The sequence below is a fragment of the Periplaneta americana genome, chromosome 2 (genome assembly GCF_040183065.1).
Source record: "Periplaneta americana isolate PAMFEO1 chromosome 2, P.americana_PAMFEO1_priV1, whole genome shotgun sequence".
Lineage (NCBI taxonomy): Eukaryota > Metazoa > Arthropoda > Insecta > Blattodea > Blattidae > Periplaneta > Periplaneta americana.
This window is the reverse complement of record NC_091118.1, coordinates 48,311,926-48,338,631: the sequence shown is the minus strand read 5'-3', so window position 1 is coordinate 48,338,631 and position 26,706 is coordinate 48,311,926. Positions and strand designations below refer to the sequence as shown.

Below are 26,706 nucleotides of genomic sequence, written 5' to 3'. Positions count from 1 at the left end.
AGCAGCCGGCTGGTCGGTCTGGGCCCTTCAAGGGCTGTGGCGCCACGGATTATTATTATTATTATTATTATTATTATTATTATTATTAATCTCCAACTATTTGCCCAATCTAAAACCTAATTAGGTATTTGAAAAATCCATGGTTTCTCACGCATTTTGTTCACTGCATATCCTAGATCTATATAATTACCACGTGATTCAACATGAAATTTTATACACATCGTAATATTGTTGGAGCAACAACTGTTTCACTAATTTACATTTACAAGTGAACAGTGTAAGAGGGACGTCCATCGAGTTTTTAGGCCTAAAATGACACCCCAACACTGGCGTCGCATGGAGATAATATGAAGAGTTTTAATTTATTTTATTGGGTTATTTTACGACGCTGTATCAACATCTAGGTTATTTAGCGTCTGAATGAAATGAAGGTAAATAATGCCGGTGAAATGAGTCCGGGGTCCAGCACCGAAAGTTACCCAGCTTTTGCTCGTATTGGGTTGAGGGAAAATCCCGGAAAAAACCTCAACCAGGTAACTTGCCCCGACCGGGATTCGAACCCGGGCCACCTGGTTTCGCGGCCAGACGCGCTGACCGTTACTCCACTGGTGTGGACAATATGAAGAGTTCGCGGGAAAGACGATGAATGTCACATTTCTGTTAAGGATTAGATAATGATCTAATTGAGTCTATAACTGCAAGATGTAGTGCTGTTTCTATAGAAAATAATGGAAAGGATTATTGTATTCGTGGTGATAATTCTCCTTTTTACCATTTTTCATTAGAACAACATTAAATTTCGTAGTGATCCATTGAATTAGATAATGACATCAACCTTAAGGGTATATGTACGTGAACGACCACAAATATTATTAGAAAATGTAGGCTCTAAGTTCCTAAAATTTTATGAGGAAATGAACTCACAATTGGACAAAAATTACAAGGTATCACAACAAGACTTAGTGGAACTTAAATATCTGATAAAAGTATAAAAAAAGGTTAATAATAATATATTTCAATCCAGTTTTATCAAGGTATGAAAAAAAAAACAAACAAAAAAATTCCGTAGTTACATCATTTGGTAACCATGACATTGTCATGATCTCTCGCACATCTTTAATATTTTTCCTGCATGTAATAAACACTTATTTCTGAAAAGTAGACTACTCTCAGACATGTAGAGTTGTTTATTTTAATACAATTAATTTTTTATTTGTTCTATATAAAATATATTCTAATTTACATCATGTTTTGTGACCTAATTTTCCTATTTTCAAAGAAATGGGCATTATTGTAGTCTACCTTTTTGCATAAATGCATGTTAAATCAGTGTACAAAATTTCAGAATTATATCTCTAATAGTAGTGGAGTTATGAAATAATATGTGTGAAAATTTTCAAATTTTGGAAAATTTAATTTAAAGTAAAAAGTGGATTATAAAAAATATTATTAGTAATATTTTTTTATACTTTTATCAGATATTTAAGTTCTAATAAGTCTTGTGGTACCTTGTAATTTTTGTTCAATTGTGAGTTCATTTCCTTATAAAATTTTAGAAATTTAAAGTCTGCATTTTCTGATAATATTTGTGGTCGGTCACGTACATATACCCTTAACAAAACTGTGACATTCATCGTTTTTTCCGCGAACTCTTCATATGTTTATTCTTCGCACGCGGCCATTCTTAACGGAGCTGCAGCGACATTGAAAGGTCATGTGTGCTGCCGTTTGGGTTGTTCATTGGCGTTAAAGTGGTTTTGTTTCAAAATAACATTTTTTATAATGAAAAATGTTCCAAATGCTTGTTTTGCTCTGATCTCCTTAAAAATACACACACACACACACACACAAAAACATGCACGCACGCACGCACGCACGCACATCCCACCCACATTCCCCCGCGCGCATATACATACATATATTATGTTGTGCATAAAGTGTACTATGGATATAAAAATACGCATTACTTTAAAAAATATTTTGTGTCAAAGTCTCAAAAAGCGGAAGACAATAATATTAAAAAGTGTATATTGTATACAATATTTATTTCTACATTAAAACTCTACAAAGAAGAAAAACCAGGCCTACACCTTATTTCTATATTTAATATGTATATCCTAAAAAAATTTCAGAGTGATAACTAAAAAATTAGGACGCCTGGAAATCTTAAAAAATTATTCATCATTTTTATTTGCAATAAATCCGAAATTATGTACGAAATTACTTAAAATTTTGTGAGTATCTTTCTTTTAACCATCCTAATTAACACAAAATATGGCGAAAATGAGTTAAAAAAACTTCTTTAACCAAGACGAGGACCCCTTTAAATGTCTATTTTACGATAAATAATCTGCATATTTTTTATTAATGGCGGGTATATGATTGTTCGTCATTCACCCATATGAAGCAAGTTATGTAGACAAATTTACCGACATAGTAGTTGCCCGGGGTGCGCCATAGGAGGCTGGTCTACGCTACACCCGCGATAAGATGAGATGATGATGGAGATTTTTTGAGTTGCCACAGGAGAACTGGAACTTCCCAGAGAAAACTCCTGTGTTACCTGGACCACGTGCTTGCCCAACATAAGTTATAAATCGAGGGTATGGTGGAGATCGAACCCGGATCCATAGATTATAAATCCAACGCTCTAGTCACTATAATTGTCATATTATATATCTTATTTACTATTTCCTGAACGTTTTTAACTTATCGCGAGTTAGGCCTATTGAACAGTTTAGCAAATAGTTTTCTGTGAGATCCGTTACATGTAAGATGTATCATGGATGAATGAATGAATTAAGGAGAAAAAGTAACATTAAAAGGTACGCCAAAACGCGTCCCTGCAAGGGAGTTTGGGGCTGAGAAAAACTGAATATGTGAGCTCCAAGCCTGTTGATCACTTGTCTCACTTCGGATTCCGCTGTTCTACTCAAGGTACTCTAAGAGAATTTTGAAGGGTAAAGCCGAAAATGTACGTAACCTAATATCTAACACAGGAGGGGGAAGAGAAACATTAAAGAACAGCATCAGAACAAGGAACGCCGGAAGATGTAAAAGCCCTGCACATTGAAAGGTACCTAGTCCATTCGCAGTGCGAGTGGAACTCGTGTAAACAGCCTTAGAAACCGAAAACAATCTGTGAAATAAATCTCAAAGACTTATTTAGGAAAATGTCGACACTTTTTAAAAATTACATTTATCCTACATTCAGTTCATTCAACTATTTATCCATCCATTCATCGATCAGTTTATGTATGTATTTATTCATTCATTAATATTTATTTATTTACTCATATTTGCATCCATCCACCGATCAGTCTATCCATCCGTCCGTCCATCCATCCTCCATCCGTCCATTCATTCGTCCGTCCGTCCATCCATCCATCCATCGATCAGTTTATCTAGCCATCTTTCCAGTCATTAATTCATATTTATTTATTTACTCATACTTGCATTCATCCAACGATCAGTCTATCCATCCATCCATTGATCAGTTTATCTAGCCATTTTTCCATTCATTAATTCATATTCATTTAATTACTCATATTTGCATCCATCCACCGACCAGTCTATCCATCCGTCCATCCATCCATCCATCCATTCGTTCGTCCGTCCATCCATCAGTTTATCTAGCCATGTTTCCATTTATTAATTCATATTTATTTATTTACTCATATCTGCATCCATCCAACGATCAGTCTATCCATTCGTCTATCCATCCATTCGTCCATCGATCAGTTTATCTAGCCGTCTTTCCATTCATTAATTCATATTTATTTATTTACTCATATCTGCATCCATCCAATGATCAGTCTATCCATCCATTCATCCATCGATCAGTTTATCTAGCCGTCTTTCCATTAATTCATATTTATTTATTTACTCATATTTGCATCCATCCAACGAACAGTCTATCCATCCGTCCGTCCATCCATCCATCCGTTTATCTAGCCGTTTTTCCATTCATTAATTCATTTTATTTATTTACTCATATTTGCATCCATCCAACGATCACTCTATCCATCCATCCATCCATCTATCGATCAGTTTATCTAGCCGTCTTTCCATTCATTAATTCATATTTATTTATTTACTCATATTTGCATCCATCCAACGAACAGTCTATCCATCCGTCCGTGCGTCCATCCATCCGTCCGTCCATCCATCGATCAGTTTATCTAGACGTCTTTCCATTCATTAATTCATTTGATTTATTTACTCATATTTGCATCCATCCAACGATCAGTCTATCCATCCGTCCGTCCATCCATTCATTAATCCATCCATCCATCCATTTTTCTATCCATTCATACATCTATGAATCAGTTTATCTAGCCGCCTTTCCATTCATTAATTCATATTTATCTATTTTCTCATATTTGCATCCATCCAACGATCACTCTATCCATCCATCCATCGATCAGTTTATCTATCCATTCATTAATTTATATTTATTTACTTTCTCATATTTGCATCCATCCAACGATCACTCTATCCATCCATCCATCCATCCATCGATCAGTTTATCTAGCCGTCTTTCCAGTCATTAATTCATATTTATTTATTTATTTACTCATATTTGCATCCATCCAACGATCAGTTTATCCATCCATCCATACCTCTACGTAACCTGACAACCGCCCATTGTATATTTGCCCCTACATCACACGTACCTGCATCCAGCGTAGATCGTCCTTACGCTTTGGTCTCATGCGGTGGTGTACCGCACGCACCGCTGTTCCAGATCAATGCGTCCTATACAGACACACCCATAAGTGACGAAGGGGTCACAGACACGGAAAACTTTTCGAAGTTAATTAATAAAAATGACATCCATACAACAGAGACCTGCGTGATGTGCTAGCTTTATTCTTTATGGAGTAATTAAAAATCTCTTGTACAGCTCAAGAGAATCTGTAATTGGCTACCAATATTTTCACATTGGGTCCCTTTGGGAGGCAGTAAAATACCAAGTCAGGAAAGAACTTGAGAACGAACGCAACGTTCAAATATTCTACACGAATTAGCAATTCAGCCATTGTGTTCAATTTTCAACACAGATCTGCAATACAATTAGGCCATTTGTGAAATGCTACTTTGTTAATTAACTACGCTGTATCAGTACTAGATTATGTAGGTCGATGAAATTTGTGATAGCGAGATGAAGCTGAGAATTCGCCATTATCTGGCGATTCGGTGGGATTCGAATGTAACCCGAGATAACTCACGGATCATGAGACTAGCACTATTCACGTTAGTAGAAGAGGCAAGATATGTCCTGTGATCGTATCATGTGCCGTGGCTATATCACCAATAGATATGGAGGGGGAAGATAGATTTTAGTCTGAGATGAACTTTCGTGTCGGTAGATTTGTATAATATTAACCATGCTTTCATACTCCATCGGCAAGTCTATCGTGCTATCAAAAAGGAGTGCGTTATATAGCAGTAAACATTTTTAATACACTCCCTATGGATATAAAAATGAAACTCAAAACATAAGATTATTATGGCCAAATTAAAGAAGTACCTAATTTCTCACGCCTTCTATTCTGTAGGTGAATTCATGACATTCAACAACGCTTCATGAAATTGATACTAAAACTTTGTGTTGTACTAGTAGACTATATTGTAAACCTCTTCTGTATATACACTTACTTGCTGGGTTTTAAGGAACCCGGAGGTTCATTGCCGCCCTCACATAAGCCCGCCATTGGTCCCTATCCTGGGCAAGATTAATCCAGTCTCTATCATCATATCCCACCTCCCTCAAATCCATTTTAATACTATCTTCCCATCTACGTCTCGGCCTCTGTATATACACTATCTACCAAAAAGTAATTGGGCACTGTTTTTGTCCCTTTGGAACCTCGTGGTACCACCTCTTATTGCTATAACAGCAGCCACCCTGTTAGGCAAGCTGTCCACTATTTTGTGTAGGATATCCACTGGAATGCGTCGCCATTCCTCTTGCAACATGGCACTCAGTTGGACAATGGAAGTTGGTCCCATGTTTCGGCGGCTACTATGCAGTGGTATGCAAACAATAATGTTCACCAGTTGGACTGGCCTGCACAGAGTCCTGATCTCAATCCCATTGAGCACGTTTGGGGAGAATTGGACCGGCGATTGAGGTCTCGGGAGATGCGGCCAACTTCCATTGTCCAACTGACTGTCATGTTGCAAGAGGAATGGCGACGCATTCCAGTGGATATCCTACACAAACTAGTGGAGAGCATGCCTGACAGGGTGGCTGCTGTTATAGCAACAAGAGGTGGTACCATGAGGTTCTAAAGGGGCAAAAATAGTGCCCAATTACTTTTTGGTAGATAGTGTATTTCAACTAGACTGTGACTATAAATTAAGACTTTATAGTAGTATTAAGTTTTTTGACTTGTTCCATATTCTAGTTGTGAAGCAATGTAGAAATATAATGAAATATTAATAAATACAATACAATACAATCACGAAACAAACTCTCCTTCTGATATCTCATTCTTTCCCTCTCGCATAGCTCACATGCCAGGTCTCGCCTCCTCATCTATACACCATATCGGTGATCTTCTACATCAGGTCTACTATTACTACAACCCCTACTACAACTACTATTACCACTAGTCCCACCATCACTACCACTATCACTATACTTTGATTAAAATTACTTTGTGATCGTCAAATAATGTATCCTGAGTGCATTGTTGCCGTACATTTCACTGTTCCAGTCCTTGATGCGCGCGCGCGCGATCTGTACTTGTGTTTCGAAACTAAACAAACGTCATGCCGCGAGGACAAAATTACAAAATAAACTCAGATAATAAAATAATAAAACAATAACTAAGAAACAAATAAATTTAACAGCAAATTAAACTACAACAACACCAATAATAACTACGAGTACCGTCATTTCCCATAACTATGGTCCTGAAACACATATGGTCCACGATAGGCTACAACTATTAAAAAAACATTGTAGAAGTAACATGGCTCATTCGTAGATGTCTGCAGTGACTTGACTTCAAACTACAGTACAGCAAAAATATAGATAAACGAGGTACTACATTATGGAGTACAAAATTTGAATGGACTGTAGCTGTGTTCCAGGGCCATAGTTATGGGAAATGATGGTATATAAACAGAACAAACTTTTTTGAACTGGTACGCTAGGGTTGCCAACTTTTTTTGAACAAAATACGGGAGACTAAGGAATCGATAAAATAGACAAATTATTCGGTTCAGTTACCAAAAAATAACTTTATTCTACACTTCGGCAGCTAGGCTCAAATTAAAAGTATTTTGAGACAGATTTTGTCTCGCGTAATAGTTGAAGTCGACTGCAGTTTTCAGCTCTGATCTGATTAGATGTGTCGTGCTCATGTTTCAAACATCTGTCCAATTATTGTTCATGAGATGAAACATCCTCCTTGTATGAGCATTACTACTTAGTATGCTTAGAACAAAACTAGCCAGTTTTTTTTCAAATTTGTTACATTAATACTGTTTGATTTAAACGGGTGAGCACTAAAACCCATTCTTGAAAGACTACTCTTGAGCAACAAAACTCATCATGTAAACAATCATTCACGGCAAAATGAGTTTAGAATAAAAATATTTACATTATGCAAAAATAAGGGAGAAAAATGCTCAAAGAGAAAAACAATACGGGATTCGGGAAACTGTTAAAAATTAGGAGCAAATACAGGAGATCCCGGGAAATACGGGAGGGTTGGTAACCTTATGGTAAGCACAAGTCAATCAGCTGACGAAATATAAATGCGAACAAGCGTGGCTTTGAATAATTTCAAGGGAAAAATTGTTCCGGGGCCGGGTATCGACCCCGAGACCCTTCGCTAAGCGCACGAATGTTCTACCGATTGAGCTACCCCAGGAACTATACACGTCACCGTCACAATTCTTCCCTTCTTCCCCGATATCAGCATCAGAAGCCCGTTGTACAAACAAGAATTCACCCCAGACCATTTTTTATTGCAGACGATAGTCGAAATGAGGGAATAGTGCTGGTGGAAAGGCAGAGGGAAGCGAGAGTACACCAATAAAACCTCTCTGCAACGTCTGCTTTCTATCATGACCTGGTCGGGAATTGAACCCGGGCTGCCTGGATGGAAGACCAATGTGCTAGTGCTTGATCTACAGACACGACTAATATTACCACCACCACCACCACCACCACCACCACCACCACCACCACTACTACAGCCACTACCATTGCCACTATCACTACCACCACCATTACTACTACTGTAGGCCTGCTACTGTTATCTATATATTCATTCATTACAGCGACTGAAGCACTTTCTTCCTGATAAATTAAAATTAATCTTTGTACAAACTTTCGTGATGCCACACTTCGACTACTGCGAACTAGTAACCTAAATGCAAATTTGAGCAGCAGGCTACAACGTGTGCATAATGCGTCCGTTACATTTGCAATATTCGTAAGTATTATCATGTTTCCCCGTCTTTCCAAACTCTGTCTCGGTTAAGGCTAAGCGATCGACGAGCCTTGCATTGTTTTATTTCAAATTCTGCGCACCGCTATCCCAATCAACTCGGCTTCTCGTTTTCAAAATTTATACACATATCATCAGCTAAGTACCAGGTCTCATCATAACAATTTACTTATTATACCCTGCCATAAGACATCTTTATATTCTTCATCCTACACAATTTCAGTTGCTAGAAATTGAAACTCGCTTCTGAGTGATGTAACGGGTTGTTGGACAATAACTTCATTTAGGTGAAAATTACATAAATTCTTACTTACCAGATTAATTACTGATTAATATTAGTTACTTATAACTATCCATTCTTATTACCATCATTAATTTCTCTAAATGGAATACAAAACCTCTAATGGCAAAATCTCATTACATTAATATATTCCCATTATATCAATATATTTTACTTACTTACTGGCTTTTAAGGAACCCGGAGGTTCATTGCCGCCCTCATATAAGCCCGCCATCGGTCCCTATCCTGAGCAAGATTAACCCAGTCTCTACCATCATATCCAATCTCCATCAAATCCATTTTAATATTATCTTCCCATCTGCGTTCGGCCTCCCCAAAGGACTCTTACCCTCCGGCCTCCCAACTAACACTCTATATGCATTTCTGGATTCGCCCATACGTGCTACATGCCCTGCCCATCTCAAACGTCTGGATTTAATGTTCCTAATTATGTCAGATGAAGAATACAATGCGTACAGTTCTGTGTTGTGTAACTTTCTCCATTTTCCTGTAACTTCATCCCTCTTAGTCCCAAATATTTTCCTAAGTACCTTATTCTCAAACACCCTTAATCTCTGTTCCTCTCTCAAAGTGAGAGTCCAAGTTTCACAACCATAAAGAACCGGTAACATAACTGCTTCATAAATTCTAACGTTCAGATTGATCCACTCCGAGGCTATTTTGAGGTTTCGTAACAAGCTGTTTTTTACGGTGATGGGTTGTTAGCCCTTCGGCCAACCCCCAAGCTGGAGGACCACCCCTCATCGGCTGTGCGCGACTGCTTATTCAATATAGCCTATTCACAGCTACCCTCCATATCTGGAGGCCGTCTCCTCGATCCGCAACCTGAGGATGCGCCATGTTGTGGTGATAGGGACCAACAATACATGGATCAATATATTTTAGTTTTATATTTTGCTCGATATAACATAGTTCTAGTAAACTACTATTAAATTAATTCTCATCATTTAAGCAACTAGCTATCTCAACTTAATTATAATTCTTTATATATTGCATAGACTATAGTCTGAATATAATTACATTAGCTCATAAATTAAGCTATTACTTTTTCGTATAGGTTTATCTCTAAAAAAATATGTACTAGTCGTTAAAACTTAACTGAAGAATATTGCTGGAGATTCTTTAGTATATTGTAAACATTCATAATTTAAATATGTATGTCACTACCGTACTGGTTAAGGCTGATTGAGTGGAAGAGAAGGCCTTATGCCCTTAACTCTGCCAAAGAATATAAAACATTCTATTCTATATAAATCAACATACATGTTGTTACAGCAACTTTTAAAAATATAATAGAACATCACTAATTCGGACTAACTGAGGGAAAATCCAGTATGAATTAGTGAAAGTACGAATTATAGAGAATTTATTGAGAAATTGATTATTTCGACAACTGAAAAAATAATGATATCGTACTATAGTTATTTAATTACTTAGTGTTTACAATATATGGAAAACAAAACATTAAATTAAAAAAGATTGTGTCTGAAGTTCTTTAGTCCAAGATAATTACTGCATAGGAAATACAGTTCCAGAAAAAAAAAATGGTCCGAGTACTGAAGTCCACCTATATGCAGGCAAGAAGTTTCGCACGACTGTCCACAAATAGCATACACACAGGCTCTCTTGTTTAATGTACATGCGGAATGCGTTATATCTGGAACTTAGTCAAATTAACTGGGTCATTTCTTCCATTTTTTCTTTTTCTGGAACTGTACATACTGTAACTAGCTTTTACAAACATATGGAACACTAAACATTAATTTAAAAAAAAGAATGAGTTTGAAATTCTTTAGTCCAAGTCAATTACTGTACTAGCTTTGGAATTTTCAGACTGTGTGACTTAAGGCGAGGGGTTATATGTTGTCTGCGTCTATTTTCGCTGCTGTCCTTTATGTTCATCATGACGAATTTCTTTTAAGAAAAAATAAAATTTCTGATAGTTCAGATTACTATCCACAAATTCAAATGTATCTAAATGCATCAGATGTTCAAGAATTTGAATTTATCACATTTTCTTCGATTCACTTCTACCTTCAATGTAAACTAAAACGAAGTCCGAATTAGCGGGTTTCGCTTTACGAGGTGCGTTTGAAAAATTCGTGCACGGGCACATACATGGCACTGAAAATGTGTCAACAATGCTGGCACTGTTACCGGTCATTTTACATTAGTTCTACCACGAAAAATCGTAATTTTCTGACTACATTTTGTGTAGTTTAATTTTGAAATTAGTGCGCCGAACAAATTAACAAAAAATAGAAAATATCGGGCTTCGTGCTGTCATTAAATATTTTATAAAAAAAGAGAGAAATTAAAGCAGACATGGATGTTGCACTGGGAAAATCAGCTACAGCGTTTTCGACTGTGAAAAAATTGGTGGCACTATTTAAACATAGTCGAGAGAGTGTGAAAGAGAACCTCCACGATGGACGTCCAATAACGGCAACAAGTGAAGAAATCGTAGAAAAAATCCACGAAATGGTGTTGAATTGCCGTCAACTGAATGTGCGGGAAATCAGCGATGTCATGAGTATCTCAACTGAACGAGTGTGTCATTTCTTAGTCAATGTCTTGGGCATGTCCAGTGTTTCTGCAAGGTGAGTTCCGCGTTTGTTATCACCGAACAAAAGCACGTTCGATGTCAAATTTCGAGGGATTGTCTAGCTCGATCGAGAAGAATACACCCGATTTTTTGAGGCGGTTTGTGACCACTGATGAAACCTGAATCCACTACTACATACCGGAGACAAAACAGCAGTCGAAACAATGGAAGTACATTGATGGGAGCCACCTTAACCTGAGGTCTGCTGATGGACGAGAAAGGGTGTGGAGAAAGCCTGGAGAGAGGTACTCACCCGTTGGTTTCTCTTCGTGGACTCCGTTTGGGGGTGGCTCAGTAATGGTGTGGGCTGGCATCAGCAATGTGGCCCGCACTGATCTCGTGTTGGTTTTTTTTAATGGGTTATTTTACGACGCTGTATCAACATCTTAGGTTATTTAGCGTCTGAATGAAGTGAAGGTGATAATGCCGGTGAAATGAGTCCGGTGTCCAGCACCGATAGTTAGCCAGCATTTGCTCATAATGGGTTGAGGGAAAACCCCGGAAAAACCTCAACCAGGTAACTTGTCCCGACCGGAATTCGAACCCGAGCCACCTGGTTTCGCGGCCAGACGTGCTAACCGTTACTCCATAGGTGTGAACTCTCGTGTTCGTCGATCGTGGAACTCTCAATGCACAAAGGTACATCGAGGAGATCCTGGAGGACCATGTGATGTCCTTTGCACATTTCACTGGCCAGAACTTTATTCTCATCCACGATAATGACCATCCGCGTATCACTTGTTGTGTTGTGCAGTACTACAGGAAGATGGGATAGGAACCCTATCCTGGGCAGCTCGTAATCCCGACATAAATCCTATTGAGAATGTGTGAGATATGCTCTGAAGGAATGTCCAACGGCGTGACATCAACATCTTGGCGCAGTTGAGGGCAACACTGCTGGAGGAGTGAGATCTCATCCCCCAAGAGGCCCTTCAACTGTTAGTGGGCAGTATGAGTCAACGCTTACAGGCTGTTCTAGACGTCAGGGGTAGAAATACCCGTCTTTAGTGATTAGTGACCTCAAGAGGTGCAATGTAAACATTAACTTTGTTTTCATTGGCCTTAAATTAACAAAATCGTGATGCGAGTTAATTTTAAAATTTCAAGATCTGCGAAAGTTAAGAAAAATTGTGAGTCACATGCATGTTGCTAATAATATTTCAGTGTTTTTCATAATCAGATATGTTGTTTTCATAAAATTTTATCATTAATATTTGAAGACAAATTTTTTTTATTCCAATAAATTAAGATTTTTACAAAAATTTGAAGTGTATCGCTTTTATTCCCGGTCAATGTATTTAAGATTAAGTAAGAAAGGGTAGCTACTTTTGTGTGCATGAGTAAGCCAAGGAATCTGTTGACGATTAAATTAACTTTCTCTTTAAAATTAAAGAAAATAAACTGTCATATGAAAAGTTTTCTTTGTATGAGAAGATATTACTGTTTCATCATTCCAGAATTTTTTAGTGAGGGAAGTAGATTTTAGATTCACATGAAACAGAAACGCATAAGATGAAAGAGTAATGGAACGGAGAAAAATTTTCTCCGGCGCCGGGATTTGAACCCGGGTTTTCAGCTCTACGTGCTGATGTTTTATCCACTAAGCCACACTGGATACCCACCCCGGTGCTGGACAGAATCGTCTCAGTTTAAGTTCCAACCCTTGGGTTCCCTCTAGTGGCCGCCCTCTGCACTACGTCATAGATGTCTATGAACATAGGACTGAAGTCCACACATGTGCTGAGGTGCACTCGTTATGAGTGACTAGTTAGCCGGGGTCCGACGGAATAAGCGCCGTCTTAAATCACGAAGTGATTTACGCGTATCATATATATATATATATATATTATTTTAATGTACCGAAGTACATATGATATTTCCATGCAGATATTCTGCGTCATCATACGATGAAAGAGTAATAGAACGGAGAAAAATTCTCTCCGGCGCCGGGATTTGAACCCGGGTTTTCAGCTCTACATGCTGATGCTTTATCCACTAGGCCACACCGGATACCCACCCCGGCGCCGGACAGAATCGTCTCAGTTTACGTTCCAACTCTTGGGTTCCGTCAGATCCCGGCCAACTAGTCACTCATAACGAGTGCACCTCAGCACATGTGTGGACTTCTGTCCTACGTTCATAGACATCTATGACGTAGTGCACAGGGCGGCCACTAGAGGGAACCCAAGAGTTGGAACTTAAACTGAGACGATTCTGTCCGGCGCCAGGGTGGGTATCCGGTGTAGCTTAGTGGATAAAGCATCAACACGTAGAGCTGAAAACCCGGGTTCAAATCCCGATGCCGGAGAGAATTTTTCTCTGTTCCATTACTCTTTCATCGTATGATGACGCAGAATATCTGCATGGAAATATCATATGTACTTCGGTACATTAAAATTATATATATAAGAAACGTATAAGTTCTCCTTGGTTTGTAGCAGGTACTTTATGAGGGCTAATGAGTGAAAAATAGTCTATTAAATGCTTATTTTGATCGTTTAACTGTGTTCTATTTGTTATTATAAGTTCTGTTAATAAAGGTTACTATTCAATCTTAAGCTGAAATTATATTTTGAAATTGAACATGGAGTCTTGACAACTTAAACATGTAATTGATACATTTATGTTTCGTTAATTTAAAGTGAATTATCGATTTATAAACTAGCAATAAACAAAATATTGTTAGGGGAATTGGGTTATTTTACGACGCTATATCAATATCTAGGTTATTTAGCGTCTGAATGATATGTGATAATGCCGGTGAAATGAGTCCGGAGTCCAACACCGAAAGTTATACAGCATTTACTGGTATTGGGTTTAGGAAAAACCCCGAAAAAAACCTCAATCAGATAACTTGCCCCGACCGGGATTCGAACCCGGGCCACATGATTTTGCGGCCAGACGCTCTGACTGTTACTCCACAGGTGTGGACTGTTAGGGGGAGTATTGGAGGCAGTAAATAGTGAAGAAAAAAACTTGCAGTGAAACATCATGTTATCTGAAATGTTGTGTTGTCAAGTAGACGCAAATGCATTATAAAAAGCAGCGGCGGTGGAGGGTAAGATCTTAACAATGATGTAAACACACTAAAAATCTGTTAAAGTTCACCACTGACGAAAGTTTTTGTAATAAACCCATTTGGAAGTTCATGTGCTAAATAGTACCAGTTTTCACTGTTGATTTCTACTAGGATACTTGCTTTTTATGAATCTGCTTATGCCTTAACAACAGAGGATTGTTGATAAATCCCTTACTACAGACATCACAAGAAAAAGGTCTCTCTTCTAAATGAATTCGTGTATGATTCAACAACGTGGATTTACAGACGAAACCAGTACCACAAATAGCGCAAATGAAAGGCCTCTCCCCAGTATGAATACGCCTGTGATTTCGAAGAGTGAATCTACGCGGGAAGCTTTTACCGCAGATGTCGCACTTGAAAGGTCTCTCCCCTGTATGTAGGAACATATGTTCTCGAAAAGAGTCGTTACGATTAAAGTTTTTACCACAAAGCTCACATTTATAGCGACCAAAATCTGAGTGTATTCGTTTGTGAATATGTAATGCGCAATTACGAGCGAAGGATTTTTCACATACCTCACATTGGAAAGGCTTCTCTCCAGTATGCATTATTTGATGGTTGATATATTTGACCTTATGTATAAAAGACTTTCCGCAAATGTCACAATTGAAAGGCTTTTGTCCCGAATGGACTCTCTTATGGTACAATAAATTCGACTGACGTGAGAATTCTTTGTCGCAAAGGTCGCATTTGTATAATTTCTCGCCCGTGTGTATGCTTAAATGCACAACAATGTCAATCTTTTTCGTAAATCCTTCTCCACACATATCACATTTATATGGCTTGTCCTGAACATGTTTCAGTTTATGGTAGCGGAAAGTAGATGAATGAACAAATCGCCTACCACAAATCTCACACGTGAATGGCTTTCCTTCCGTATGCCTTTGTTTATGGAGGACGTATGTAGTTCGGTGCAAAAAGCTCTCGCCACAGACGTCGCATTTGAACGATTTCTCACCCTTATGAATCTTCACATGTTGCAAAGCGTTTGTCCTTATGATGAATCCTTTACCACATATGTTACACTTGTATGGTTTCTCGGATGCGTGCATTAACTTATGATAGCGAAAACTGTGTTTACGTGTGAATTTCATTCCACAAATGTCACATTTAAATAGTTTTTCCCCATCTTCCGAGAGAATTCCATTACTGACACTAGCAAAATTTTGGTTCACTTTTGTCTCTGCTGCATGAAGAGTTTCATGAATTCTCAGATATCTCTTCTGTGCGAAGGTTTTCTTACAAACATCACACTGAAATGGTTTCTCCCCAGTGTGCATCCGAGTATGATTCGTCAGTAAACTCTGCTTGGTGAATCCCTTACGGCAAATGATGCAAGTAAAAGGCGAATCTCCAGTGTGAGTCAGCTTATGTTTTGATAACAAACGCTGTTGTGCAAAACCAATGCCACAAATTTCACACTTGTAGGGATTTTCTTCAGTATGTGTGTGCAAGTGCTCAATTAGTTGGCCATTATTGCGAAAATATTTAGTACACATCTTGCACTTGTGAGATTCCTGATCCGCGATATCCCCTATCGGGCTCGAACTTGTAGATGATTGTACTGTGTGTAACTGCGCGTGCGCGATTAAGTCACTATGGTGTGTGAATTCTTTTCCAGAGACATCACACAGAAGCTTTTCCGTAATTTCATTTTGAGGTTCTTGAATATACCTGAAATTCATCATTAAGAGTAATCGAGAGATAAAATACCACTTGATACACTTCATATCAAAGGGGTAGTGTCTTTAAAGATTTATGAAAGAGGCCCAGGATGAGCTTGCAAGGGAATAAAAACAGAACATAGCAAGAGACGAAATTTAGCGAAACAAATAAAAATAAAAAAACACGAGACTAAATTATGCGAAATAAGTAAAAACATAGGGACTAAATATAGCAAAACGGCGAATGGTAGCGATAGAAATAGAAACAGAATATAGCAAGAAACAAATTATTACGAAAGAAATACAAAGTGAATACAGAAAGAGACGAATTATATGACAAAATCACAACATGATCACTCAATCGTCACATTACAAGGTAATAACTCTCACCACACATTCTTAATTACAGAACTTCTATTTTTAATTGTATATTTCCATTTCATAAGATACTGAGTGGGCCATGGGAATCTGACAATTTTTAACATATAATAAGTTGGTAACAATGACATGTGAATTATTATGCGCATGCGCAATGTATGCCACGGTTATAAAAATTGCGTTATGGAATGCTGAACATCGTGCTTTTGTGTGGAAACATTAAAAAAAAAATGCTGACTCAGTTGTCATTGTACGATTATTTCGTCGACATTTTAATGTTACACGTCATGATGCTCTTCCTAGCAGGAAGACTATGACATTATGGTTATACAACTTTAAATCAACTGCTTCTGCAATGAAGAAGAAATCATCAGGTCCTGTACACATTATAAGAATACTACGAAACATCGAAAGAGCCAGTTAGGTAACAGTAAGGAGTCTATGTCGCTCAACCAGAAAACACGCTGCTGCCTTAGGTTTATCACATACCAGTTTGAGAAGAATTTTACATAAAGATTTAAATTTTCATCCCTACAAGATGGTTGTGGTTCGTGATAAAGCTCGTGATAAAGCAAGTCGAATGACATTCTGTGAAAACTTTTTCAACGTCCTTATTGATGAAATGGGCCTGCTAATGAATGAGTGATGAAGCACACTTTCATTTAAACGGTACAGACAACAAACAAAATTTTCGTTATTGGTCAAATAAAAATCCACAGTAGTTTCAGATGCGCCCTCTTCATAGTCCAAATGTAACAATCTGGTGTAATATTGCCAGTTTTGGAATCACAGCTAACATAAAGCTAACACAGTGACTTCTGATCGATACATAGAGATGTTAGAGGACTTCCCTATTCCAGAGCTACATTATCGCGGAATCGATCTCAATGGCATCTGCTTTCAACAAGATGGGACTACAACCCACACTGTCAACGTGTCCATTACAATGGTTAAAGAAATGTTTCCAAAGCATGTGATTTCCAGATGAGGAGACATTCTGTGGCCCACACGTTATCCCTTTGGGGTTACCTCAAGTCTAAAGAAACCAAGAGACATCAATGGACTCAAGGAGGCTATACAGGAGGAAATCACAATCATACCAAACATCATGGTGCAATCAGTGATACAGAATGTGCGTGGCAGACTGCAGCAATGTATCTTAAGTGGTGGGGGCCATTTAAGAGTTGTGCTATTTAGAAAATGAGGTCAGCTTCTCAAATGGCATTCAATAACCTATTGTTATATAACAGCAGTAAAATTTTAATTTGTATCTTATATTGTTAATTTTGTATGTTAAAATCGTCGGGTTCCTGTGGCCCACCCTGTATTTCATTGCCCAATAGAAAGGCTGAAAATAGGTGTATAGTTAGTTGTGGAATCATAATTTATTAATAACGAAAAAAAATCTGAATGTAGGCCTATAATGCAAGACAAGGACATAGATACTGTATGCGTACACAATAACGGCAAACTCTGCTTTTCTAAAAACTAAAGAGAGATGGTTTTTTCTGCTGGACATCACTATATAATGATGATATCTGGCTAAGAATATAATTCCTGTAGAATATATTTAAATCGTACAAAATATGCTATAGCTATTTCTGTCACTCACGTTACATTTCTATATTACTCACATAACTTTGTTAGAATTACTTAGTACAAAAATTATTTTGAAGTACAATTAATACTAAGAAGACATTGCAATATCATTAATAGGTACAAAGTGAAATGCAAAAGTCCGCAACCATGGCACAGCAGAAACTGACCCATGCATCACGACAAAGCTCCTGCACACAAGGCCCTCGAAATACGGAAATTTATGGCAAATAATCCACGATAGTCCTGTATATTCAAGTACAAACCAGATTTAGCCCCTTGTGACTTTGTTTCCAAAAATTAAATTGAAGATCGAGGGACGACGTTTTGACACTGCTGAGGTGGTCCAGACCTAATCGCAACATGTGCTTCACGCTGTTCAAGACAAACACTTTGAGGGAGCATTTGATACGTGGCAGCAGCAGTAGGATCACTATATCAATGCAGAAGGGGATATCTACCTCTATGATTCTTCATGGCATATAAAATGAATACCTACTTAACTTGACTGGTTTTAACCTAAGAAACTCGAGTCTAATATCAATATCAGAGAATAATTGTATTAACTAATGTATGTAAATAATTTAGTTATAATGCATTATTATAAATGACAGCTGTCAGTCACCTCATCATATTGCATCAAAGGTTTCCCTTCCTATTTGGAAACAGCTATTATATCCAGGGTGCGAATTAAGATTTCTGATGAAGGGATAGAATCCTAGATAAAGAATACCTTACATAAAATTATTATTATTATCCTCATTCGATAAGGCTCAACACTTGATCACAATGAGTTGCTTGTCTTACATCTTGATTATAATAATTATTATATCCATGAGCAGGCTTAAGATAAGATGTGTAATTCCTAAGTTATTGATTCTTGTCAGGTTTCCGGTGATGATAATAAATCAATATTATTTTCTTTGTTTACTTTATAAAGTATACTTGTATTAAAACAATTACATTTTGTGAAGAAGGATAGAAGTTATCCCTGGCAGGGATGTTAATATGAATTTATGAGAGGAGGGTAACTTTCCAACAGGGAGGGGAAATCCCCCCCCAACCCCTCCGTTAATTCACATCCTGATTATATCACAATCTTTTACTAATATACAAACTTACCTTGCAGATGAAATATGTTCATTCTCTGTTGTCACAACTGTATTTGCATACACCTCTAGTGTGTCCTCCTTGTATGACTCTTCCTGACAAACAAGAGGACATCCATGAATATAGTAGAGGCATTATACCAAAGGAAATATAGTAAAAATTAAAAGTATATAAAAATGTATCTTACATTTTTTAGTCTGTTTTAATGTATTGTTATACACATTAGATAAAAATTTCTACTAAAATTGCAATTCGATTTATCTGATTTCTTTTTCTTTCAAGTTTAAAAAAAATGTAAGGGGGCATTTACCACTAGGCTATTCTAGGCTGGCTTTAGCATATAGACTGTAAGTACAAGAAGGGACAAAATATATTAACTTTAGAAGTGATATATTTTTCATTAATGGTGTAAAATTTGCAGTTAAGTACTATGCTACCAAAACTTCGTTTCTTCAATGTTTGCATTTATGTAGGCTACTTATTTTGTAAACAGGAAAGCGTGTACCGATAGTAAATATTTACTTAACAAGACTGTTTCATACTCCATATTAAAGCTAATAAAATAATCTTTATCCTGAACCAATGTAATCTCTCCAGTTTGTCTAACCGCATCCCTTCCTCTTGTTTCCACTTATATGAATACCTCACTCACCTTGAAGACGAGTAGTATCTGTATTTTGTCTCTAGACACTTGAGGTTCCACTCTCTAGCTTCCTGGTAGAGCATTGTGGATAAATCATGTTCACTTGTTTAGTTCTAAACTTTCTTTTTCTTTTGTATTCAATCAATATGTTATTGTTTCTAAATTTTCCTCTTTGGTGCACCATGGGAGGCAATTTACACAGTACAATATGATGAAGATGATGACAGATAAAGCAATGGTAGAATGTCAGTAGAGAAAAGGGAGTAGTCATCGAAAAGTAACCACCAAGTCCCATCTTTATCTATCAAAAATTCCATTTGGAACAACTGGTATTCGAATCTGGGTTACCAACATGGTAAGCTGATTCTTTAGCCAGTTGCCTAATTGTGCGTCTCGCCCACAATATTACAAATATCATTTACAATTATTTTAGTTCTGTTTGTATTTCAGTTAAATTTATTCACGCACAGTAATGGTTAATATGTTACTGGTACTATTGAGTCAAATGTAGAAATGTGAAAGAGTTGTTCTTTCAATTAAAATAAAATGAAATAATTAAGAAATCTGAAAACGACCTATCAGTGAAATCGTTAATTAATAAATATAATGTAGAAGACCAAACTATACGCAATATAATTAAAAAGAAACAAGTTTATGAATTTGCTGAAACATGAGGTATATTTAAAAGAAAACCCATAGCAGACTTCTTTGATGACGTACTTCAGGCAGTTATTAAGTAAGCACCAACTACTTTCAGTGTTTTTCTTTGAATATCCTGTACATAGTGCTTTGACTAGGATTTTTGTTATCCAGGATTATTTTTCCCCATTCTTTCTGAATAATCGAGAGACAACTGTATTATTATATTCACTAGTGTAACTAAGACATTTGCCTACTGATCCTGAGCTGTGATCAGACATTAGTTCGATATCATCACAGTCTTTTATATACAGTCACGAAGCTTGAGTTTATGAGGGTACTAGGAACAACAGACTGTGCCGATACTATTTCGCATTGTCTGTGATGAGGCAATAGTAGCGATCTAGTGGTTAGCAGCTATCTATGGATGCATAGGTATTTACTACGTATTGAACTTCGTTACTGTATATAGGCCTACTAGACTGTGATATCATCTTGACCTGATTACGTAGTTCAACTTTCTCAGAGGTTTTCCTCAACTGTATAGCAAAAGGCATGTAATTACACAGCAAATCCTCGGTCCCATCTCTTCACTCATTATCACCAATTCCACTGACGCTAAATAATCCAGTACAATCGACTCTCGATAAAAAGCGGTAATTAATGCAGGAACTTCAGTGAAATATCGAAAATCGTGAAGTATCCGCAAAATTGTTTATTATTAGCCCTATTTAAAGTCCAGTAAAAATCACTCTCACAGGTTTAATTACTAAATTACACTTCAAAATCAAGTCAAAATGTGAAACAGTGCTAAACATTTTAAAACATAAAATATTATATAATGCTGCAATGGTGTAGATATTAGAATCTTAAAACATGAAACACAAGTTTTAGAAAATATCTTAAGGCACTTTACTTACTTACGGCTTTTAAGGAACCTGGAGGTTCATTGCTGCTCACATACAAGCCCGCCATCGGTCCCTATTCTGTGCAAGATCAATCCAGTCTCTATCATTATATCAGTCTAGCATACACAGTCACGAAGCTTGAGCTGTGAGGGTGCTAGGAACAATACACTGTTCCGATACTATTTCGCATTGTTTGTAATGAGACGATATTAGCGATCCTAGTGTTTAGCAACTATCTATAAATGCATATTTACTACACATTGAGCTTCGTGACTTTATATATAAAACTGTGATTATATAATGCCAGAGAATCTGTTCCATTCCGAGACTTATTGTGTGGTTTCGTAACATGCTGTTTTTTTTACAGAGATCGGTTGTTAGTCCTTCGCCCAACCCCCAAGCTGGAGGGCTACCCTTTATTGGCAGTCTACAACTGCTTATTCAATATATTTGCAGCTAGCCTCTATATCTGGAGGCCGTCTCCTCTATTCGCATAAGGCACTTTAGTTTAACAAAAATAATGTCATCTGCTAGTTGGGAGGCTGGAGGGAAAAAGGTCTTTGGGATGGCCGAAACGTAGATGGGAGGATGATATTAAAATGGATTTGAGGGAGGTGAGATATGATGATAGAGACTGGATTAATCTTGCATAGGGTAGGGATCGTTGGTGGGAATATGTGAGAGCGGCAATGAACTTCCGGATTCCTTAAAAGCCATTTGTAAGAAATAAGTAAATGTCATCTTTTTTTGTTTCTTAGACGATTGTTCTTCTATTCTGATTTTAGATCGCAAATTTCTTAAGAGGGAGAGACAGAGAGAGAGAGCGTAAATCGAATAAACGAAAATGATAACGTTTTTGCTCCCTAAAATAAAAGGATCGCAAATTAACCACAAGAAAATTATCGGGAATAAACTGTACTTGATACAGGTCGTTAAATAATAGGCTAAAAAAATACACTGCACTATCTTTACAAGTAGACTAACTCTGTGGAGGAAGTGACAATGGTAACTTCTGGAGGAGATATGAATGCTAAAGATTAGAAATATGGCAGGATAAGAAAGAAGGACACATTAAGATACACAAAACTCACCTCAACTTCATACTTCACCACAGGAAACGAATCAGTTTCTTCACATTTTATATCTGGTATGTGATCGTAGTTGTGGTCAGCAGGCTCTATTTTGACATGATCTATGTCCATGTTCAAAAGATTCTCCTCCTGGATATAAGAGAAATATCACATAAGTATGAAGAAAACTTTACAAAGACTGAGATATAATGTAGGCTAAATTAAAAAAATTACTTTAAACTGCCAGAGAGTTCAACATGGTGGAACTCTTCTCTGTTTTTCGCATTGTCATAGATTAGAAATATTAGATGTTTCGAAACTCCATACAGATTCCTTCATCAGAGAATGTAAAGAAAGTACAACCTATCTGTTGAATGAATTATACTACTACAATTGGTGGTAAAACTACAAAAACTGAAGTATTCTCAATTTGACTTCCAATGAATGTTCGTAAGAAACTAATAATTACATTGCCAACATTTATTTCATTAAATCAATTACAGAAAGACACAAAAGCTAGAATACATGACTTTTATATGTAATACAAAACTTACTTACTTACAAATGGTTTTAGAGAACCCGGAGGCTTATGGCCGCCCCCACATAAGCCCGTCAGTGGTCCCTAGCCTGAGCAAGATTAATCCAGTCCCTACCATCATATCCCACCTCTTTCAAATCTATTTTAATATTGTCCTCCCATCTAGTCTCGGCCTCCCTAAAGGTCTTTTTCCCTCCGGCCTCCCAACTAACATTCTATATGCATTTCTGGATTTGCTCATAAGTGCTACATAACCTGACCATCTCAAATGTCTGGATTTAATGTTTAATTTTTAATTAAATTATGTCAGGTGAAGAATACAATGCGTGCAGTTCTGCGTTGCGTAACTTTCTCCATTCTCCTGTAACTTCATCCCTCTCAGTTCCAAATATTTTCCTAAGCACTTTATTCTCAAACAACCTTAGCCTCTGTTCCTTTCTCAAAGTGAGAGTCCAAGTTTCACAACCATACAGAACAACCGCTAACGTAATTGTTTTATAAATTCTAACTTTCAGCTTTTTTGAGAGCACTGTAGACATTTACCTATTGATCCTTAACTGTTCTATTTATTTATTTTCATCATTACTATTACATCTTACCTCAATGCAAACTGAAAGGCATAAAAAATGACCTGATTATAGCTTTTAGAACAATATATATATATATATATATATATATATATATATATATATATTTCTTAATCATTATGTAACTTTAATTATTATTTTAATAGCGAATTTTCTTATAGAAATAGAAGTGAACAATATGACAGGTAGCGACTTTACCATAACCAGTGACTTTGTATTTCCTTCATCTGCATCATCATTTGTTTGTGTAGCCAATGGATCACTCTCAGGTTCCAGTTTCATTACATTCGGAGGAATCGTAGGAACTGTAAATATAAATTTGTCCTACATTACAAATTGATGAATAGAAACCCATTAAAATAAGCAAGCACTTCATAAATTCTAAGTACAACAAGTAATACTAATTATGGTGTATTGTTTTGAATTGAATTTAAAAGAGGGAAGGCTATGACAGTCCTAGCATTACAATCTGAAAGATCTATTGCGCATCCTCGTCATAATATCCTTCCAGTCCAATAGTTTGATGTCCTTAATGAACTGAATCAAACTACGAACTGCGCAGTTGATAGCTCATCAAAGCTTTGGAAAATGTTTTCCAAAGACGACAGCTCTTTGATGAGCGAGTGCATTGCAGTCGTACAACAGAAAGTTACAGACTCATCTCCCTGTGAACAACGAGTACAGGCTGGGTTGATGTTATGGCCCATCCTGTACAGGTTCTTCTTGAGGGCACAGTGTACTGTAAGGAATCCGACTGCCCAGCGAAGCTGTTTCTTGCTCAATTTTAACAATTCACTTGACCTGCTTTTATCAAAATCTCTTATGACGGCCTTAGTGTGTCTACAGCCCTCACTTAAGTTGCTGTAACTTTGTGTTTCTTGAGAGCCCAGTCCCTGATAACCTGCTCTACTGGTCTTAGAGATAGTCCCAGCACAGGCTCAGTACTGACTTCGCAATTTGGAGGTCTGAGATCGAACTTTTGTGAGTCGAAGTGTAATTTGTAGAAACGGCGTTGAAATTTCTTTGTTGTACTTCCTTTTTCAATTTTTTCTTTAATAAGTCCACGTGTTCACAATTTAAAATCATACAGTGCATTAGCAAAGGAAATTTTCTACACTGGATATAGGCTACTAACTTCAAGAGATCAACTTATGTGATCTGAACAGAAGCTTTCTACGCAGGCACATACTTAATAGTAATTGAAACATTCATCATAAACATAAAGTCTACTTACTGTCTAAAGTGGGGAATATTGTTGGAATAGCTGTGGGTAGAAGCCTTTTCTTCAAGTGATTAACATACATCCTGTCTTCAAAATGCTTGAAGCATATTCTGTAATTGTTGTGCAATGTCTTGAGAGGCTTGTCCATCAAATCTCCTCGATGACATGCTGATAGCCACTTATATATCCTTAAATAATTATTAAACAGAATTAATAAATATTCGTTTTGTGCTCACGACTCGGTAGATGAAATTATCTAGTTAAGGTAAAGTAAAATAATTTACTTACCTATCAGGATCTTTAACAGGTCTGAACAAAGTGGTACCCTTGTTTGTACTTCTACTGCGACAACCCGGTACAATGCAATAAAACCCACCATCCCTTCGAACATTCATAATAAATGCATACAAGAGACCCTTTAATGGAACTAAATCAAACCCCTGCCTACATGTTAGACAGTAGTGCTACAGCATATCTGGAAAATAGACTCGCAACAGTCGGTCCGTGACCGTGTGCACACAAATTGTCAATATAGCAATCTACTCACTACCAAAATAATGTAATGTAATGTTGCTCTTTTAGTATCAGTTAATGTATGTTACATGCTGAAAATGTCATAAAAATAAATGGATGCCAATATTTCACAGTGACAACATTGTTAATAAATATTACGCGCCGGAGATCTGGAGTAGGATCAAGTCACAGTGACATTCAACAACAGATTAATTTTATGAAACCACTAACGAGTTGGAAAGAGAATAAAGAGAATTCTCTTTCTAACTCGTTGGAAACTATGGCCGTGATGAAAGATATTCATAGAATCTTCAATACAAGACTAGTAATGAATTTCGGCAAAATTACTTTAATCAGCACACATGAAATAACATTCGCACAACTCAAACAACGAATCCCTAGGCAAGCAATGAATGCATGACTGCTCAGGAATGGCAGATACTTTTGTACTACAGCCCACTGTCTCATTCCCCCCCCCCCCAAACTTTTACGACTATTTCATAACATTTTATTAAACAATTGCATTAATCAATGCAATCAATCCATGGGCCCGAAAAAAATTTTACTTTAAAATTAACTTTCGCGTTTCTGTTCCCGGGCTCCAGTAAGCTTCTCGTTAATTATTGTAAATGCTCACATTTAAATAGGCTATATCTCTTTTAACAATATTTCCGTTCTCGTTGCCGTTTTTGTTCCCGGTTTATTGTGGCTACTTAGTAGCTATACAAAAGCATGAGCATGTGCATATAATTAAACAGTGCAATGTTATTTTCATTCACATTTGTATGTAAACTAGAATTCTGATTTTTGAAGGAAAAGTGAAAATAAAAATGCCGTATTTCAAAACAGCTTTTTTTGGAGTTATCATGCTCTCACCAAACTACAGGATTATGCACTTTTTTTTTTCAGTATTCACAAAACAATTGTTTGTCCAATTACATATTATGACAAATGCTGTAAAAACATAGATTTAGAAACTGAGACTGTTTGTGCAAAGCACAATCATCCAAGAATACACCAACTTAATTATGCGGCAAGAAAACATTTGCCTAACATTTGTCAGTTACAATAACAAACTGAGAAGGTACAGAAATATACAGACGAAAAGTACCCACATGGCAGGCTCGAAAGTGCTATCATCTCGTATCACCAATAAAAAATAAAGTGCTGGATCCCCACGCAGTAATGGGTTAATAAAGTGAAGAATAGTTTGCAATGTTTATGGAACTAAGACTTAATGGACTACATTTGTGAACATAACGGCTATGGACTGAAATCTATGAACGAAATTTCTGTGAATTTAACATTTTAATTGGCATAATTTAATTGAGCTTATAATACATATATGAATATAAAAGGGTGGACGAATTAGTACAGTA

General features: G+C 36.9%; 1 protein-coding gene across 4 annotated transcripts in view; it reads right to left on the bottom strand.

Moving 5' to 3' along the window:
- LOC138693353 (zinc finger protein 665-like) overlaps positions 1-26,576 on the bottom strand; it is a 75,564-nt gene extending 48,988 nt beyond the window's left edge. Inside the window, exons 1-6 of one of the 4 annotated variants that reach the window (XM_069817274.1) lie at positions 25,103-26,576; positions 24,827-25,002; positions 23,791-23,897; positions 22,489-22,617; positions 19,220-19,302; positions 13,782-16,133 (exon numbers count right to left, since the gene is read on the bottom strand). In XM_069817274.1, the coding sequence (XP_069673375.1) occupies positions 14,564-16,133; positions 19,220-19,302; positions 22,489-22,617; positions 23,791-23,897; positions 24,827-25,002; positions 25,103-25,209 (2,172 nt within the window). In that variant the 5' untranslated portion in view covers positions 25,210-26,576 and the 3' untranslated portion in view covers positions 13,782-14,563. Of the gene's footprint in view, positions 1-4,676; positions 4,894-13,781; positions 16,134-19,219; positions 19,303-22,488; positions 22,618-23,790; positions 23,898-24,826; positions 25,003-25,102 lie in introns of those variants that run through there. The other 3 variants (XM_069817296.1, XM_069817279.1, XM_069817287.1) reach the window with 3 other exon arrangements.
- Between the last annotated feature and the right edge of the window lie 130 nt (positions 26,577-26,706).